The sequence below is a fragment of the Neoarius graeffei genome, chromosome 23 (genome assembly GCF_027579695.1).
Source record: "Neoarius graeffei isolate fNeoGra1 chromosome 23, fNeoGra1.pri, whole genome shotgun sequence".
Taxonomy (NCBI): Eukaryota; Metazoa; Chordata; class Actinopteri; order Siluriformes; family Ariidae; genus Neoarius; species Neoarius graeffei.
In genome coordinates, this window is record NC_083591.1 from 15,787,674 (window position 1) to 15,808,885 (window position 21,212).

The 21,212-nt window shown below is 41.1% G+C and overlaps 1 protein-coding gene across 2 annotated transcripts in view; it reads left to right on the forward strand.

The window, feature by feature from the left end:
• Positions 1–21,212, forward strand: part of schip1 (schwannomin interacting protein 1) — an 816,449-nt gene that overhangs the window by 686,084 nt on the left and 109,153 nt on the right. For both annotated transcript variants that reach the window (XM_060905834.1, XM_060905836.1), the window contains one exon: positions 9,456–10,070. In XM_060905834.1, coding sequence (XP_060761817.1) covers positions 9,456–10,070 — 615 coding nt within the window. The remainder of the gene's footprint in view (positions 1–9,455; positions 10,071–21,212) is intronic.

Below are 21,212 nucleotides of genomic sequence, written 5' to 3' on the forward strand. Positions count from 1 at the left end.
CGATGACATCACGTTTCACTACCGCGCGGAAATTAAAAGGGTAGGTGACTTTGGTCGCAAAATTAATATACTTGTCGTTGTCAAAAAATTATGTTTGATATATCATTTTGAAGCTAAAAGATTTCTCTGTCTAGTCATGTTGTCATAAAATATATTGTATTTTATGCCAAAGAATACATCCAATGGTGGAATGGCACTTTAAACACCTTACTTTTATCATCAGTGTCTGCACAGTATTTCCCTCACATAAACTTTACTTGGGCAGGCAACTCAGGAATATTAACAGCCGCCTAAAGTATATGTGGCGACAGATATTAGCAAATAATTATGAAGAAGGAGAATGCTCTGTAAGCGATAGATAAATAATAATGAACAGAATGTAGCTTACTGCGTCGCTAAAAGAAGATGTGTTGTGCTGGAATGATAGGCCACATGAACTGAGAGCTTTCACACTGTAGACAGTCTTAATCAGTGTGAACGTTACATCTTATTGTCAACATTACTATGACGACATGGAGCGCTTGAGTCCAGTCAGCTTTGTAATAGTGGGTTTTTTTTTCCTAGCCTTTTAAACTAATTATTAAAAGGACACTTACAGTCTGTGTACATTTGATCATTCTATTTTCATGTCAGTAACAAAAATTAATCATTTTTGTTTTTATTATCAGAAATTGCAGATAGCTACAAACTTTAAAAGCAACCTGTGTTTGTCATTGATAGATAAAATGCGTGATTTACTGAGTAGGACAACTGGAGCGAATTCCAGTACGATCCGAAATCACATGAGGTAGAGCATTTTGGTGATGATGGGTAATACTAGCCCTTTCCCCCAGCTGACACCACAAGACCTATGGGAAACACTGCACATTGTCTCACTTCATGCTGTCTCTGTTGTTGTCACGTCAATGGTACAACTGAGCAATACACCTGTTAAACGATTGGCTGTTTGTGTGTCACTCGTAGCACGTTCCATTATCAAGGGATACGATTGGCTGTTGATGAGCAAGGGAGGGAGCATGCTTGGAGTTTGTACATGCAACTGAACTTTGCATATTCATCATGTGCTTTTCTGGTGGTTTGTATTTAAATGAAACTGATGAACATTCTATCAAACAGTTTACTTCTTGATGAAGTGTGCATTGACTGTACATATCGATATTGTTTTATCGCCCAGGCCTAGTTTTTCTTCCACACGCCTCTAAATTCTGCCACACACAGACTCATACTCAGACTCAACTAATTAATATACACTGATCAGCCATAACATTATTAACACTGACAGGTGAAGTGATTAATTATCTCTGGCACCTGTCAAGGGGTGGGATATATTAGGTATTAGACAGAAAGAGAACAGTTAGTTCTTGAAGTTGATGTGTTGGAAGCAGGAAAAATGGGCAAGCGTAAGGATCTGAGTGACTTTGACAAGGGCCAAATTGTGATGGCTAGATGACTGGGTCTGAGCATCAACAAAATGGCACATCTTGTGGGGTGTTCCCAGTATGGACTGGTTCATACCTACCAAAAGTGGTCTAAGGAAGGACAACCGGTGAACCAGGGTCATGGGTGTCGAAGGCTCACTGATTCACATGAGGCACGAAGGCTAGCCCATATGGTCCAATCCCACAGAAGAGCTACCGTAGCACAAACTGCGAAAAAGTTAATGCTGACACCTCTCTGTTTTAGCCAGCATTAACTTTTTCAGCAGTTTGTGCTACAGTAGCTCTTCTGTGGGATTGGACCATATGGGCTAGCCTTCGTGCCCCATGCGAATGCAACACGAGTGTTTTACTGGGGAATACGCCACTCGTATTTTTCATACGAGCTACATCCAGGAAATGGAGAACCAAAACCGTGACATAAATCTCTATATGTCCCTCGTGAGGAAATCGATGAATTGTTTTGATAAATTTGGGTAGTCTTTCTTTGTGAATGTGTCTATATAATAAAAAGAAAATCACATGTTGGTTTGAAGATATGCAGTTTATCTTCTCGTGTTGAAAAACTCATTTGTTTCATATGAAATACATTGTGGATCTGAGTGACATATTTACATAATATATTGGCTGGCATTGAGTGGTATATCAGATATATTCCACTCAGCTAGCATGATACTGAATGAGTCGAAGGCGAGTAGCTGAATGGAATATATCCGATATACCACAAAAAAGCCATTATTATTATTATTATTATTATTATACATACACCCTGTCTTCATATCAGCATTCTTGAAGGCCAACGCTAGCTCACCTGCAACTCGGTGCAGTTAGCACGGCAGTGAAGTCACATTCCAGCCAGTATAGCATTCAGCAGTAGTGTTAGCAAAGGCCAAAGGTAGCACAGCCAAGCCAGTGCTATCGAGAGCCAGTAGCACAGGATAACAACCGAGAAACTAAGATTTCTGTCTCCAGACTCCGCAGTATTTTCCATTCAGACTTTATTCATTTCCCTGTGTAATTTACTTAGTTACTTTTAAAATCAACATCAACAGCTACACACAATGGAGCGACCTGGCAAGCCAAAATTCTCTCAAAATCTTTTGTTTTTAATGAAGCAAACCTGGCAGCCATGGTTGTTTACAAATTGTCACAGTTGCTTGTTAGCGCGGAAGTTTTATGTCTCCAACATGTCTCTTTTCCAGTTTTTCGATGTCCGTTGGTTTGTTTTTTCTCTTGTAAATATGCATGAAGAATATATAATGAAGTTTTGGTAGCTTTTCAGGGGTTCTGTGCATCTTTAGTTTAAGTTTTCAGTTTATTTATTTCATGCTTAATTATAGCGTAGCTAATCCTTGCAGTAGCACTGGATTTGCCTTGTCTTTCTCTCTTTCCTGGCGAACAAATAAATGGTTCTGCATATGTGCAGCAGAAAAGTTTTGTCATTGGATATTCGCATCAGCTCCGATGTGTGACGTCATGTTGTTTTGACAACATGCAATACTGTAACAATATCGCACGCTCATTCTCCATTGGGGATCTCCAGTGTCATAATACGTGTAGGATAAGCGATATTGCATGCTATCAAACCAAACCAAATGAATGAAAACTGCAAGAAGGGAATAGAATACACATTTTTGTTCCATGGAAAAAGTGGCCTGTATGTATATTTCCTGATATTTCACTCCAATGACGTCACTCCCAGTGTTTTCCCGCTGACTAGACGTGCGTTGTCAAGATAGCAAACTGGTTCAGAATTAAAATTCTTTTGATTAACTTGCATTTTTTTGTGGATGTGTCCACATAATATAAAGAACATTACACAGTGGTGCAAATATGAAGTTTATCCTCTTATGTTGAAAAATATATCACTTGTTTGCATCTCATATATATATATATATATATATATATATATATATATATATATATATATATATATATATATATATATATATATATATACACACAGTACAAGTGTGGCTTCAAGATTGTTTAATGCTGTACATGTACCAACACCCAATTACAGAGTTATTAAGCTACGCGTTGCTTGGTTACTTTTTGCCCAAAGTGTGACTGATAATAACTCTGTACACATGCCAATTTCTTAATTATCTCTATTAAAACATTTTAATGGAAGCAGTGAGCAGTCTGTGGGTTTCAGACATTCTTTATGCCTGAGTAGCAAATTGTATTAGTGCTGCAGATGCTGAAATGTGTTCAACATGCTGACATAAGGCATACAGAGCAGTCTTTGGTCAGATGCCATTCTTATTCGAGAAAGAAAAAAGACTAATATAAAATAAAGAATAATAAAGAATTCAAACAGGGTACAAAGGGCAAACATCTGGCGAGGCACACTGTAATGCAGATGCGATGAGGGAGTCAAACTCTCACAGTTACCAGAGGACCAGCCCCCCACTGTAACCCTAGCTACCATATGTAATAGGCAAGAGGCTGAGGGCTATGGAAATGGAGATCGGCGCCACCCAATGCGCCTTAAGGGCCTGGTTAATACTGGGATGGAACACTGCCTGGGAAGACCAGGTCCTGTCACAGGAGGGACTTTGACAAAGGGCAAATCTGAAGGTTGTAGCTTTTTATGTACAGTAGTTTGTACATATGGAAGACTAAGGCCATGTTTACATTAGACCGTATCTGTCTCGTTTTCTTCGCGGATGCACTGTCCGTTTACATTAAACCGCCTGGAAACGCCGGGAAACGGGAATCCGCCAGCGTCCACGTATTCAATCTAGATCGTGTCAGCTCCGGTGCTGTGTAAACATTGAGATACGCAGATACGCTGTGCTGAGCTCTAGCTGGCGTCGTCATTGGACAACATCACTGTGACATCCACCTTCCTGATTCGCTGGCGTTGGTCATGTGACGCGACTGCTGAAAAACGGCGCAGACTTCCGCCTTGTATCACCTTTCATTAAAGAGTATAAAATTATGAAAATACTGCAAATACTGATGCAAATACTGCCCATTGTGTAGTTATGATTGTCTTTAGGCTTGCCATCCTTCCACTTGCAAGTGGTAAGTGATATGCGCTGGGATCACACACACAGCGGCTCAGTCCCGAAAACACTGCTTGTGCACTTCACTCGCGCGCTGTGTGAGCTGCGCAGGGCCGGAGTGCGCACCCTCCAGAGGGCACTCGCTGTTCAGGGCGGAGTGATTTGGAGCGCAGGATGCCTGCGGAGCCGAGCGTATCCGTGTATTGGTGTTGCTGTGTGCACTCAGATCGTGTATTGGTGTTGCTGCGTGCACACTAATCGTTTTAAAAACGTTAATCTGATGATCCGCTGATACGGTCTAATGTAAACATTGGCTAAGTGTTTGGTGGTCAGTATGTTTGGGAAGTTCTTGGGAGTATGTTTATTTGTTGGTAATACAAAGCAGTGAAGCCATCGAGGTCCGAACAAGTTTGTGCGAAGTGTGTGAACTTGACAAACGTTCTCATTAGCTTTGTAATCAGTCACATTCTGATAAACAACCAACTACATCACGGTGTCAAGGTTAGTCAAGGTTGAAGTGCTGTTTTGTTTTCTTAATCAGGAGCTATTTTACTTGGAGCCTAATAACCTGTTAATAATTTGACTTCTAGCTCAATCTGACCATTAACGCCAAAGAAAATGAGATTTCTTTCTGATGGAAAGCGGTAAATAATGTGTTTTATAATTCAGTAAGATAAAAGAATCACTTCAACTATTTTCGGGGAAATAATTGTGAAGTTATATAGTACTGTAGAGACTACAATTTTGAAGCAGAATGAATGAAAAGTGTGAATTCTGCTTCTTGCTTTCTGTTAAATGACAGAGACAGTTGAGGGACTTTTTTCTGAAATGGACATCATTTCAAACGTAATTAAAACTATTGGATAAAAACTTGGATTATGCCATTGTCATAGTTATGGTAATGATGACATTTAGTGTTGCACCTGTCCTCATTTTCACCTAAATATGATTCAGATTACATGTGACATGCATGCAAACGAGTTTCTAATGCATTCAGAAATATTCAAGGGTAAGTCTATTGAACTAAGACCCTTTCACCCTTTGTAGAGTTGAAATCAGAGCAAAGTTGATATGTTAGCTTTGTTTGTTATTTTAGTATAAATTACACAGCACGGTTGGTTGACTTCCTGCGGTCAGGTTTACTCAAGGTCGAACCACTTGCTCACTTGGAGTTCACTGGGAACCGGAGCACCGTTCTCAGACAGGTTGTTTTGCTCTCTCCTCCTGTAACTGTGACCCAAAAGAATCGCACAGATGCGCCAGGGTTCGATTCAAACAGACTAAGCACTGCATATGTGAGACGCTCAGTCTGAGACACTCTGAGGGAGGATGTTCAAGGGCTATCGTGCTGTTCTCTCTAAAAAACAGCTCTTGCTTTAGTGTGCTCTATTGAATCTATTAGGCTCTTTGTATCATACTGTATCTATTTTCACGCACTTGGTTGTACGTAAACATGTAATTACATGCCTGCACACTGCAATTTTGAACTCTGAAAATAAACTGGCACTGGTGAAAAGGATGTCTCTACAAAAACGCCCAGAACTGTAATGACAGCTTATAAATAAAGCACGTAAGCAGTCGGCTTGGGTCAAGCGACAAATTTCTGATAATTCCAGAGAGTAATCCGATTTGCAGTTTATATTTGCTCATATACAGTATCTGTATGAAGGTCTTAAAACTAACTGACTGAGAAGATTTCCTGAATTTCAAGCCCTAATTAGTTGAATTGAAGTCTAATTGAGCAAGCAGAATGAATGATATTTGGCTTCCACCATAGAAGAGGATGCCAGAGTCAGTGTGTCATCCATTAGGAGTTCGTTATTAAGAGTTGTGCAGACACACATGGTCTGTCTGTCCATGGAGACATCAGTACAGACACAAAACAGAGAGAATGGAGTCACAGAGGCCAGTGCATGTCATCTTGCCAAGAGGAAGGAAGGCTCTCTGTGGCAGGAAGCTTCACATTGTGTTTGCAGTGTGGAACTGCAGCACTGAGGGCACTAACCTAAGTGTGTGCGCACTTCCCAGATCCCCCTCTTCTTTACCAGGTTTCCTCCTGTCTTCCAAAAATACTGCTTCCCTGATTTTTTTAATTTCTTAGCTGTTATGTGACTGGATTTTGTGTGCATTATTCAATAGTGCAGTCAGTAAATATATCCACTGTGGACATCGAATACTTCCAATAAATCTCTTTTACTGAGTTAATTAAATTAATCTGAATTATTTTGAAACAAATATTTAAAGGGCCCATGGCATGGTGGTTTGTTGATGCTTTAAACGGGCTCGTGGAGGTTTCCGGATGTTATATCCGCAGCCTTTCTCAAAATGAACCCTCGGTACATAGATATAGCCTCCTGGGAGAAAGCCCCATTTCAGCGCTTTTCCCAGTGCATCGTTTTGCTAATGAGAAGCAGGAGGCGGGGAAGGGTAGACGGTGGGGGCGTGCCATGGGGGGAGGGGGAGGGGCTGCCGTCTGCCTCCCAAGCTGGCCGAGAGCACTCCTCGTCGGGCATGGCCAGGCGGGCGAATGCCCTGGTCCGTCCGCCCTGTCTAAAAAAATGGTCTGGGGCCATGGGGGGAGGGGGAGGGGCTGCCGTCTGCCTCCCAAGCCAGCCGAGAGCGCTCCTCGTCGGGCACGGCCAGGCGGGCGAATGCCCTGGTCCGTCCGCCCTGTCTAAAAAAATGGTACAACTCGAGCCCATGGTAAAACTGGGACTTTGTCATTTTTTCCCGCCTGAGGCCCATGGTAAAACTGAGCAGTGGGACTTTGTCATTTTTTTCCGCATGAGGCCCATGGTAAAACTGCACTTCCAGGAGGGGCTGCCGTCTGCCTCCCAAGCCGGCTGAGAGCGCTCCTCGTCGGGCACGGCCAGGTGGGCGAATGCCCTGGTCCGTCCGTCCTGTCTAAAAAAATGGTACAACTTGAGCCCATGTACCTGGCTAACTGCAGGAAGCAGTTAGCTGCACAGCTAATATAGCCATTGCTAGGCTAACGCACCGATTTTAAAACACGGCAAAACGACCAGTTATACACTTACTTGTTCGGTGTTTGTTGCTGATGCGGCAGGGATGCTTGGCACAGACCCAGGCTTCAGTGACAGTTGATGTGCAAAACCTGCCCTGTACTGTCCCAAGTTGTGGAAACATTCATCAGGAAAATGCTTCTGACAAACATACACCGTCTTAGGTAGACTCGACGGCGTATTATTGAAGTAAATAAAATTAAGCCACTGCGTCTTCAGGGGCTCTCCCGTCGGCAGTAAAAACAGACTCCTTTCTGTGTTGTCACATCCATGTACAGCACAATTTCCATGTTGTGTCTTCTATGGGCTCCTCACTACAAAATGTAGTCATGTATTCTGCGCATGCGCAGTAGGCTTGGTAGGACAAACAGCAACTTTTGAGTTGGGCGGGCAATCCATACAGTGGGTGGGAATCCAGAGGGGGGCGTGGGGATCATCTCCCTTGCTGACGTAGGCAAGGGAAGAGTTTATCAACGCGCCGTTTTGACGCGCCATTCTCAAATGTTGGGCATAGTTTGGTTTACACATTATGAAATTTCTAGCCACTGGGGTGACTTAAGAAGGTCAGAGGAACTCATTTTAACGTTAAAAAACCTCAGAAAGTGAAAATTTCATGCCATGGGACCTTTAACAGTTCTCTCTCATCTCTCATTATCTCTAGCCGCTTTATCCTTCTACAGGGTCGCAGGCAAGCTGGAGCCTATCCCAGCTGACTACGGGCGAAAGGCGGGGTACACCCTGGACAAGTCTCCAGGTCATCACAGGGCTGACACACAGACAGACAACCATTCACACTCCCATTCACACCTACGGTCAATTTAGAGTCACCAGTTAACCTAACCTGCATGTCTTTGGACTGTGGGGGAAACCGGAGCACCCGGAGGAAACCCACGCGGACACGGGGAGAACATGCAAACTCCACACAGAAAGGCCCTCGCCGGCCCCGGGGCTCGAACCCAGGACCTTCTTGCTGTGAAGCGACAGCGCTAACCACTACACCACCGTGCCGCCCCTTTAACAGTTATTACACAAAATCGAATCGTACATGAGCTAATAGCTAACAAAGTGCGTAGCACCGAGTTGGCTATAAGCCGTGTACGACAAGATTGAGTGGAATAACTGTTCTATTCTGTCCACATTCATTGGATTTTGAGAAATGGAGCATTTTTATTTAAATTTTTGGCAAATTCGATAAATAAAAACGTTTATACAAAATGTCTGACAAAATCATTTCCGCTTAGAATGTAAATAAACCGGCGAAATGACAGTAGCAATTTGTGAAAAATGCAATAATATTAATTCTTGAAATTTTTTTTAAAAAGATACGTTCTTACCATCAAGTACTTTTTTCCATATATTGTTGTGCTTTTTTTGTATTTTGGGGGGTTGTTTTCGAGTAGAGTTTTTATGTCCTCCTCAGTCAGTTCAGCAACACGCTCCGCCCTTTTGTTTTTCTCTACTCACCGTATATATGAGCTGATATCCTAGTAGTAGAGTACCCAATCAGAGCGCACAATTGCTCATATCCAGTGAATGTGGATAGAATAAATTAGGTAAATCCTTTTAGTAGCCATTGGTATCATAAAATTTATCAGACTCAATTTGTCATCGCTTGCCTGCACACCTTGCTATGACTCATTAGTGTAGCTAGCTAGCACTCTTAGGTTGCTAGCTAACAGCAACAAATAAAAATGAGTATTTATACTGAGGTCAATACTCACCTGAAATACTGGATTGAGATCAAACCAGAATGATAATTTTTTTTTCAGTCTGATCCGCACACACTGTCATATATTATTTTGCTCCGAGCTCTGATATCACTATTGTAGCTAAAATGTAAAAAGTGGGATCGATACATCTTTAACAACCATGTGAGTGATTTAGTGTGCATCCTGTCTTTCATGCTTGGAAAAAAGTCTGACATATTTAATACAGAAGATAAGCTCTTGAAACTTACTGTTTACTTCCTGTGTCTTTGTCAGGATTACCGGGAGGACAGTATGGACTTGGTGAGTGATGCTTCAAGCCGCTCGGGCTCCGAGTCCAACTCGAACTCCAACAAGGTGACCCCATGTTCGGATTGCAAGTCCTCACCAAGCCTGGAGCTGACTGCTCTGGATGATTATGACGAGGAGGACGAGGAATTCCAGCAGTACAAGAAGCGTGTCATCGAGGACTGGGAAAGCGAATACGATGCTGACAACCAGAATGGTCAGGACAGAACCTTGCGGAAGGCAGTAAACAGTCGCAGCCTGGCTGAGGAGCTCCAGGAAGTCAAGAGTTCACCGGCCGCTGCGCCCGAGGAACTCAAGCAGAATGGCAACCTGATCCTGCCCAGGAAACCCCAGGCCAAGGCCATTCCAAAGAGCCCTGGTACAGGCGGAGGTGGTGGTAGTGGTGGAGGGGGACTGGGGGTTGGAGGTGTGGGGTTGGAGGGGTGTTATCGCCTCGGGGGTTACAGAGAGGACAGTGTGGTTGATGAGAGTCAGCTTCCCACCATGGACTGGGCAGCACTCGAGAGGCACCTGGCTGGACTGCAGTTCAGGGAGCAGCAGGAGAACCACAACAGGAACCTGGGAAGGACCAACTCCATGAACGTGAGTCCAGGGCTTTGTCTTTTTATGTATAGTAAAAATGTGCAGACCTAGAATTAGTTCTGCACAGAACCACAGCATGGGGTCGATTAATTCTGCCTCTTTTCGAAAATAGTCACTGTAAGCAAAATGAATATTATTCATTTTGAAGAAATCTGACATCCAGGAAAGGAAAGAAACTCAAGTTCATCCCTTGATACATGTGCGCATCAAACATCTGTGACATCTGTGCTTTATTATGATTGACACTAACTTAGCTAGCTGCCTAACGCTACCTGCTACCGGAGTGTATTTGAAGCATGCTCAGTGGTGGAAGCCATTACCTGGTTCAGGTACAAACTTTTCAGGAAACAGATGTTTTCTTCAGATGGGCTTTAGTCCCAAAGAGGGCCTCACAGTTGGTGTAAGGTTTTGGTGTGTTGACATCAATTTGGTATCAGTTGGAGAGACAATTTAACACTCACGCACGCACACAAACACACGCACGCACGCATGCAGCCAGCAGCAGATCAGGTATGTATATGATGTGAAAGGCTCGCCTGTTACAGATGGTGCTGTCATCAGAGTGTGAACTTTCAGCTGTCTTCTCATACACCTCTCTGGAGCTGTGTGTGTGTGTTTGTGTGTTGCCAGCTCATATTACAGTTAAGCTGATACTTTGTCATATCCCATTTATCACTGGTTGAGCATGGTGTCACTCTTGAAATAATCCAGCACTGGGACATGCTTGAATGCCTCGATAGCACATGGGGCAGCAGAGACACAGCCTTTAGCAAGCCAGACGATTAGCATGTGTGATTGTGAGCTTAGACAGAGAGACAGGCCAAAGAGAAGGAGATAAGAAGAGAGAGAGTGCGATTGCGAGATGAAATGCAACAGCTGGTGTTTTCAGCAGTTATTTATAGAAAACAGTTGTTTTGGTGCTGTTCGAAACTGACAGCCAGTAAAAATAACAGTGACATTATACCCCATTTTCTTACGACTAGAGCAGCAGCGGTTTCTCTACAACTGCCCATTTTGTGATGTTTTGAAAATTGACTGGGAGGTTCAGTAGGTCATGTTACAAGCGACTCAGTAGAGGGCGCTGTTGTAGTAATAAAGAGGCTTCTTGTGCTGATGATGCAGGGAAAGCAAGTGACCTCTGATCATGACTAGTTTTATAAAAATGACCAATCCTAATCATGTTCTGTTAAGGTCACTAATCTGCAATTGATTTTTTAAATAGGAACTGTATTGTTTACATTAAAATGTTATTTTCATCCTGATTATTAGCTCACTTTTATTAGAAGTGTGTGTGTGTGTGTGTGTGTGTGTGTGTGTGTGTGTGTGTGTGTGTGTGTGTGTGTACACGCACATGTCTAGGTGTAATTAACCTCTTACAGGGAGTGTGACCAAAAAAAATTAACACCTTCCAGTCATTTTAACACCTTTTGGCAATACTTTTTTTGCCAGTGACGTATAATAGGTCATTTTGATCTCATTTTGTAAAATCCCAAGACCCCTGAGCATGTCACGACATCCTCACTCTCAAAACTACATCCCTTTTTTATATCAGTCTGACTGCAGTTACTGAATTATTCATAGTCCTTGCTGAATAATCCACTTTGAGATGAATAACTAAATAATAAGTGGGGAGTGTATGAGGTTAAAAGTGAGCGATGATATGATTTCAGATGCTTTCGGTTTCGTATAGTTCTTGGGGTTTATTGAAACTCTTTACTTGCAAAATATTGCACACATTACATTAATTTCATTTCACAGCCTGCATTCCGTGTCGTCAGACTTCATCTTGCAGTGTTTCCGGTGTAATGATGAGTGCCAGACCATGCTCCGTTGTGCCTTACTGAAGAAGAAAAAAAGATTCAGAAAGTGTTCATTTATAATTCTGAATGCAGAAAAAGCTACTAGATGAAATGATGAGTTGGGCAATAAAGACAGCAGATTCACCACTCGCTACCTGTTTGTAGCAATGTGGCTAATTACAAGCTTCATTTGTGCTCAAGTGAGGTGAATGGGACTGCCAGACAGCGAGGACAGGAGACGGTCTGTGTGTGTGTGTGTGTGTGTGTGTGTGTGTGTGTGTGTGTGTGTGTGTGTGTGTCTGTGTGTGTGAGTGAGCGTGCACCTTTGGCATGCAAACATGGTAAGCTTGAGGACAATAGCCATTAGCTCCAGCTTGTGTGTGTGTGTGTGTGTGTGTGTGATTATCTGCCTGAGAGAATGTGAGGTATGCAGAGGGGAGGAAAGATGCTGTCTTTTATTCAGTCTGTACAGCTGAACGGGTAATCTGTGTAAACTGTGCCCATGTAACTGTCTCACACACTTAACACACTTGTTAAAGGTATTTAACAATCAAAACACAGAGTGTTGCAAATGATTTGCAATGACAAACCTGATGAGCACTGACTACAGTGGATATAAAAAGTGTACACACCCCGTTAAAATGATTGGTTTTTCTTATGTAAAAAAATGAGACCACGATAAATAATTTCAAAACTTTTCCCACCTTTAATATGACCTATAACCTGTACAATTCAATTGAAAAACAAACAAATCTGTTCGGGGGAAAAACATAAAAATAAAAAACGTACAATAAGCTGGTTGCATAAGTGTACACACCTTCAAACTAATACTTTGTTGAAGCACCTTTTGATTTAATTACAGCATTCAGTCTTTTTGGGTCGGAGTCTTTCAGCCTGCCACATCGAGACTTGGCAATATTTGCCCACTCTTCATTGCAAAAGCGCTCTAAATCTGTCAGATTGCGAGGGCATCTCTTGTGCACAGCCCTCTTCAGGTCACCCCACAGATTTTCAGATGGATTTAGGTCTGGGCTCTGGCTGGGCCATTCCAAAACTTTTTGGGGGTCATTGTCGTGCTGAAAGATGAAATTCCTCTTCATCTTCAGCTTTCTAACAGACACCTAAAGGTTTTGGGCCAAATTTGACTGGTATTTAGAACTGTTCATAATTCCCTCCACCTTGACTAAAGCCTCTGTTCCAGCTGAAGAAAAACAACCCCAAAACATGATACTGCCACCACCATGCTTCACCATGGGTATGGGGTTCTTTTGGTGATGCGCAGTGTTGTTTTTGCACCAAACATACCTTTTGGAATTGTGGCCAGAAAGTTCAATCTTGGTTGCATCAGACCATAACACATTTTTCCACATGCTTTTGGGAGAATTGATGTATTTTTTTGCAAACTTTAGCCGGACCTGGATGTTTTCTTGTGACCCTACCTCATAGTCCAGACATACGGAGAATATGTCACATGTAGTACACAACCAGTACTTGCCAGAAATTCCTGCAGCTCCTTCAGTGTTGCTGTAGGCCTCTCGGCAGCATCCCTGACCAGTTTTTGTCTTGTCTTTTCATCAGTTTTAGAGAGACGTCCAGTTCTCCGTAACGTCACTGTTGTCCCATATTTTCTCCACTTCTTGATGACTGTCTTCACTGTGCTCCATGGTATATCTAATGCCATGGAAATTTTTCTGTCCCCTTCTCCTGACTGATACCTTTCAACAATGAGATCCCTTTGATGCTTTGTAAGCTCTCTGTGAACCCTGGCTTTTGCTGGAGGATGCAACGGAGTAAATGTCTGAACTTTATTTGGGGTTAATCAGAGTCATTTTAATTGATGGCAGGTGTGAACCCAAAAAGACTGAATGGTGTAATTAAATCAAAAAGTGCTTCAATAAAGTATTAGTTTAAGGGTGTGCACACTTATGCAACCAGCTTATTGTACATTTTTTATTTTTTGTTTTTCCCCTGAACAGATTTGTTTGTTTTTTAATTGAATTGTACAGATTATAGGTCACATTACAGGTGGGAAAAGTTTTGAAATTATTTATCGTGGTCTCATTTTTTTACATCAGAAAAAACAATCATTTTAACAGGGTGTGTACACTTTTTATATCCACTGTATATTCCTGCTAGGTAACTTATTTAAAACAAGGCATGGGGAATAATCAATCCTGCGCTCATGTAATGTGGCCTGACACGTTTTCTTCCTCTTATACTACAGCAGGGCTTTTCAAAGTGTGGGGCACCAGAGTTCTTCAGGGGGGGCGCAATGTGAGGAAAAATAAACCAGAATAAGTAACTATTGCGGACATTTAGCGAACTTCAGCTAGCCTTTACCAGAGACAAAATGGATCGATTTTTAGTACCTAAAGCTACAGTGAGTGAGGAGACAGAGTCTGGGCCAAGCAAAAAAACAGAGCCTCCAGGATTTCGCGATGTTGCGATTTGCAACTTCAACGCAAATTCAACCAATCCCCCCGAATTCAGGGCGGTGTTGCAATTATATCCAATCACTGCAACTTTCTCACAAATTTGACCAATCGTTGGCGTCATCTTGAGGTGACGTCGACAAACTACCTTCTGCCTTACTTCCGTGTATACATTCAAGAGAAGCCGCATGCGCCGCAGTGTTGCCAGATTGGGCGGTTTCAAGTGTATTTTGGCGGGTTTTGAACATATTTTGGACTGGAAAATGTCAGCAGTATCTGGCAACACTGCATGATGTGCGAGTCAGTGTTTCTGTAGGCTTAAATTCTGTTACTGAAAGTGTGTTATGTTTACAGTGAAGGACTGTGTGCACTTTACATTATTTTTTTTACTTAATACAAGAAATTAATGGATGCCTACATTTTTGCCAAAATGGTATTTTATTTTCCATTGTTTAGGCAGCTTCAGCATCATACTGTGAGATTCTGTTCAAATTGTTTTTTTTTCTTCTACGAAGCCTGAGCCATTTATTTTATTAGTTTATAATTATTGTTTAATTTAGTCTTCAGGAGAGACTGCCTGCACACAGTACTAGTATTAATAGTTTTTTTTTTCTTACATGAAAGTTGAGGCATTTATATTATATTTTAAGGTAACTTCATGTTGTGCTGTGAGGTTCTCTGCACTTTAACTTTTGAACCAACAGGTGCATTTGGATAAGTAAAGCCTATTTTTCTGCATTTTTGTAGTCCTGGTAATCTTTTATATTGGTAAAGTTGTTTATAGGACCATTTCTCAGTGTCTTTGTTTTTTTTAATCAATAGTTTTTCAGTAATAACTTAATATTTAACATATCACTCAATTTTAATCACAAAAAGAGAAAATCACAACAGTTTCTCGCAACTTTCACTTCCTCCCGCAATGTAATCGCAACAAAAACCTAAAAAACACCACAACTTTCATCGCAATTTTTTGGAAACCCCCGCAACATCAGACATTTTAGCCCGCAACAATCACAAAAAAAGGCCCGCGGAATCCTGGGGGGACTGAAAAAAGAAGGAAGTATGACCACGATTATTTAAAGTTTGGATTTTCATGGACTGGATCTGAAGATGCTCCACTGCCACAGTGTGTTGTCTGCCAAGAGGTGCTAGCTAACGATGCTATCTCATAGCATTCAGTTTCTCATAGCACTTTAAAATGTGTAAAACAAGATGTTTTAAAAAGCACAGATGTTTAAAATGTGAAAAAGAAAAAAATAAAAATGTGTACAACAACCATTTTTTAAAAATACGAATGGAACATTAAGTATAGCAACAACAAAAATTGTAAGGGGGGCGCTGTTGTTTATTTGCTCTCTGGGGGGGGGGGGACTCTCCCACACTTTGAAAACCCCTGTAGCATTTGTGCAACATCGTCATTTTTTATTTGTTACTAAGAGGTCTGTTCTTTATAGTGAAATTTAATGTTTTATTTTTTAATGTTAATTCATTTTAATACATGTGTTATAGCAGCAAGAAACGACCATAGCTATTCTCTCACTCTTTCCCCTCTCTGGAAGTTAATAAGACAAAAAAAAATGCAGCTTGTCATGTTACCAAGAAACAGGAAACTATAAAGCTAACCGTCTTGAAGACTTTCCTGTATCGGAAACCTTAAAGGGACAGCTATACAATACCAGTCAAAAGTTTGTACACCCCTACTTTACTCATTCATAGGTTTTTCTGTATTTTGTATTCTCTACATTGTAGAACAACACTGAAGACATCAACACTGTGAAATAACAAATGGAACATAGATGGAAGTATGTGGTAAACCAAAAAAGTGTTAAAAACAAAATATGTTTCATATTTTGGATTCTTCAAAGTAGCCAGCGTTTAACTTGATGACGCTTTGTACACTATTGGCATTATCTTAACCAGCCTCATGAGGTAGTCACCTGGAATACTTTTCAATTAACAGCTGTGCCTCGTCAAAAGTTAATTAGTGGACGAGTTTCTTGACGCCTTAATGTGTTTGAGATCAAACAGTAAAAAGTAAATAATAAAAAATACAGTGAAAAGTCCTATTCCACCACAGTCGCTACATGCCCCAATATACTGTACAATCCTCCTCGGTCTTCTTTTCCTACAAGTTATGACATGGAAAAATCTCAAAGCTGGGGGTTTCTGTGTTAGAAGTCAGCTCCTTGGCCAGTCTACCAAACTTATTTGGATTACAAATCAATAAAGATTACTCGGCCCAACATGTTATTCAATTCAAGTCGATAATATTGATCCAAACGTTCAATTTTTTTCAACTAAGAAGAAAACTTCCAGTCTACTCTGCCGGTGTGGCCATTTTGGAAATCAAATGATGCATTGCTGCGTGCTGGTTGGTTGAAAGGTGAGTGATGTTGAATTCGTCTGCAAGAAACCACGCACCAATGTTTTAAATGTGAAGTGTCAAAATGAGTAACAAAAACAGGACTAAAGGTTTACAACGCACCGTCATGGTATGGAAGGGTTGGAAATTAAACAAGTAGTACACAAAGTCTAAATTTATGATACACCTTGTGGCTTCAAATCATTATTCTCCGGTTTATTTGGCGCACTGATTGGGGGATACTGATAAGTAAAACAGCACGGCGCATAAAGTTCACGAACACTGTTCGAGCTTTGGCCAATCAGCGCGCAGGAATGCAATCATGTGATTTTCAATCATGGTGGCACCAGCAGAGTAGACAAACTTTTAGGCTCGATTCAGAAAATCAGCAGCAGGGGACAGTGATATTGATTTGAAGTTGCTGAAATGTTGATTCAGGAAACTTCTATTGTTTTGTGATCAAACGGAGACCGACAGATTGGATGTGGAGTGGAGCGTTCATGATTTACAGCTTTGGGGATTTTTCAGCGTCATAACTTGTAGGAAAAGAAGACTGAGGAGGATTGTATATTGGGGCAAGTAGCGACTGTGCTTCCACAACTGTAGTAATCCATGCATATTACGTCAAGAACTGCTCAACTAAGTAAAGAGAAACGACAGTCCATCGTTACTTTAAAATATGAAGTAACTTTTAATTAATAATAATAGTAAAGAAAAACGACTGAAGTAAAAAGTGTGTTCAGATTTTGACTGGTCCTGTACGGTATATCTACATGTAATTTTATTGCCATGACATTTTACTGAGTCTACCTTTCGAGATATTAAATGCCCAAAATGACTCAAATGCAATGGACATGAGAATCATTTCACACCAGTGTAAAGCAATATTTGTCTAGGGATATTTTTGGACTCGTTCTTACCAGTGAAACATCGCACCTTCCCTGAAGATAAATGATGTTCAGCTCATTCTGTACACCGTGCACCTCCTTTTAATCGTGAGGAGTGTGCTGCTTTTAGGTTCAAGATGACAGAGTGGATGAAGTGAGGCAGAAGCCATTTCCTTCAGTCTGTCATGTATATTTTAAAGCTGCCTCCATTTGCTTAAAGGACCGTTTTGAAATTCAGCAACAGAGAATTATATTTAAAGCAAAAAACAGTTCTGTTCCTATGAGCCACCTATTATTATTATTATTATTATTATTATTATTATTATTAACTTAATCATTGGATAACGATTATTAGCATCACAAACTGCACTCATAGTGAGGAACAGGTTGCATCTGAGATTAAGCTTAAACAATCATAATATTTTTCATCATCCTTTAAGGCTTCTGTGTTGGACTCTGCTACAGAGGATTTCTGCAGAAGAAGCTTTTATGGTCATAAATTAATGATTTTTTCCCCATGTTTTGTAGAGCCACATGAGGAAGGGAAGCCAAAGAACCTTTAAGAAATCCTTTTCCTAAAAGTGTATAGGTATCCATTACACTCTCAGGGGGAAAGGAGCTCTGCCATCTTTTACGAATTCATTAGATAGTAGGGGTGTAATGATGCACCGTGATGCAAAAAAAAAAGTAACATTGTGCATTGTGGAAATCAGCATTCTGTTAATCATGCATCTAATGCAGTTGCACTGTTTGAACACTGGAGGCCCCAATGTGTGCAACCAATGCCCCTTTTCCACCAAAGCAGTTCCAGGGCTGGTTCGGGGCCAGTGCTTAGTTTGGAACCAGGTTTTCTGTTTCCACTGACAAAGAACTGGCTCTGGGGCCAGAAAAACCGGTTCCAGGCTAGCACCAACTCTCTGCTGGGCCAGAGGAAAGAACCGCTTACATCAGCAGGGGGGGGGGCAGAGTTGTTAAGACCAGCAACAATAACAAGACCGCGAAAGATCGCCATTTTTAAGCGACGAGAAGCAGCAGCTGTACAAATGCGAAGTCATCCATTATTATTATTGTTGTTGTTGTTGCTGCTGCTTCTTCTTCCGTGTTTTTGCTTCGATATTCGCGCCAAGGTTTATGCAAACGTAGCGACGTAACTGACGTATACAGCAAGGTAACTGACATATACAACGACGTAACTGACGTATACAGCGACGTAATGACGTGGCTTCCCTTAGCACCGCAAGCTATGGAAAAGCAAACTGGTTCTCAGCTGGCTCGCAAGTTGAACGAGTTGTGAACCAGCACCAGCACTGGCCCCGAACCAGCCCTGGAACTGATTTGGTGGAAAAGGGGTACAATAGAGTTGAAATGTACAGAGAGCACATTGGTCATGTGATCGGATTTGTTCTTGGAGTGCAGCATTTCCGAGAATCGTCTGCACTTGAGAAGTGACCGAGAATACAATGATCAACACATATAGGTTATATTGTTACATGACCACATTATAACAGTTAAAAAGAGCTCTTCAGTAGATTTCAAATGACATCAGCCCACACCGCTGCAATCTACAGGGCCCAAGAAAGAGGATGTGGACGTGGGCATTTTAGTCAACTTTGGAGCTCTAATTCTCGGTAAAACGGTGCCTCAGGTGCTGCTACGAGCTCATCATGTTTCAAGTGATCATTTTCATTTGGAACAGATTCAGTTGAAATGTTTGGAAGAATTTATACATTTGTTTTTATTAGTTCATCTGGCCACAGCCCAGGCTGGATGATTAGCCAGATGAGCTTATGCGATCACCTGTCATCTGTTGTCATCCATCATTGTCGTCCGTCCACAATTTACAAAAATCGCTACTCCTCCTACAGGATTGATTGAATTTCGATCAAACTCACAAACAGTGTTCCCCAGATGGGTGTGCATAAAAGCTGTCAAGACAGTGGCACTACCTGTCATATTTAACATTTTATGGGCGTCTGAAATTTTTGAGTGACTCGTCACATTAAACGCTACTCTTCATAAACTGCTGGGACATTTTCACTGAAACTCACCCAGAAGACTCTAAAGACATATTCCAATAAAACTTATTCACCAGGTGGTGCCACCTACCATGGATGAGGCTACAGAGGAATTATGTGCAATTTCACAAAAGTTGCTACTACTAGTGATCAGATTTTGATTAAACTCATATGGAATGTCTCTCAGGTTGGTATGGATAAAAATTGTCAAGACAGTGGCGCCACCTGTCATATTTAACATTTTATGGGCGTTTGAAAATTTTGGGCGACTCATCACACCAAACACTACCATTCGTTAACTGCTAGGATGTTTTCACTGAAACTCACCCAGAAGACTCTAAAGACATATTCCAATAAAACTTATTCACCAGGTGGTGCCACCTACCATGGATGAGGCTACAGAGGAATTATGTGCAATTTCACAAAAGTTGCTACTAGTAGTGATCAGATTTTGATTAAACTCATATGGAATGTCTCTCAGGTTGGTATGGATAAAAATTGTCAAGACAGTGGCGCCACCTGTCATATTTAACATTTTATGGGCGTTTGAAAATTTTGGGCGACTCATCACACCAAACACTACCATTCGTTAACTGCTAGGATGTTTTCACTGAAACTCACCCAGAAGACTCTAAAGACATATTCCAACAAGAATTGTTCACCAGGTGGTGCCACCTGCCATGGATGCGGCTACACAGGGGTCATATGCAATTTCACGAAAATCACTACTCCTACAGGAGTTGTCAGATTTCAAACTCACACACAACAACAGTGGCTGGTGTGAATTGGTTTTATATTATTTTCTAAGATATGGTGAAAATGGTGTATTTTGTTCATAATATTAAACCGTTGTTTGTAGCATTTTTTTTTAAATAATTAGTGTAATACACAAAAATGTACATTGTTTTGTATTGTTTTAGATTCAGAAATAAAGGAGTCTTTTCAGTCATACTCTTTCTTCATTCAAATTTTGTTCAAAAATATTCTGAGAAACTAATTGAATCAAATCGGGAAGCCAGTATCATGAATCAAATCGAATTGTATCATGACCAGAGTGTATTGTTACACCCCTATTAGATAGTTAAGGGTTCTTTGCTTCCTGTGGTTCTTGACAGAACCCTCTCTGACAGGGAAAGCTTCTCGGGTACTTCATATGGTTTCTGCAGAGCAACAACCTGGAGATCTTTTCTACATTTAATCTACATTAGTGATGAGGGATGTTAGTAGAGAAACAAACTCTCACAGTTACCAGAGGACCAGCCCCCCACTGTAACCTTAGTGAGGTTATAGGGTTATAGGCAAGAGGCCAAGGGCTACTGAAACGGAGATTGGCACCACCCGATGTGCCTTGTGGCATGGGAAGGACTTTGATTGATTGAGTGACTGGTTGTAGAACCATTTTTAACCAAAAAAAAGTATAACTTTATATTGTCAGTTATAAATATAAAATAATTTACTAATCTTAAGAAATCATTCGGTTAAAAAATAAAACCAGTAAGGTCTAATTCATTTTTGAGAAATTCTTATTAAGGTTATGATCATTTTTAGTAGACAACAAATCAAAATCTCAGCCTGATAGTTTGTAGCCTGATAGTCCTGTTCTTGAAAATCCTCTTCTCACCTCCTACAGCTTCCTGGATTACTTAT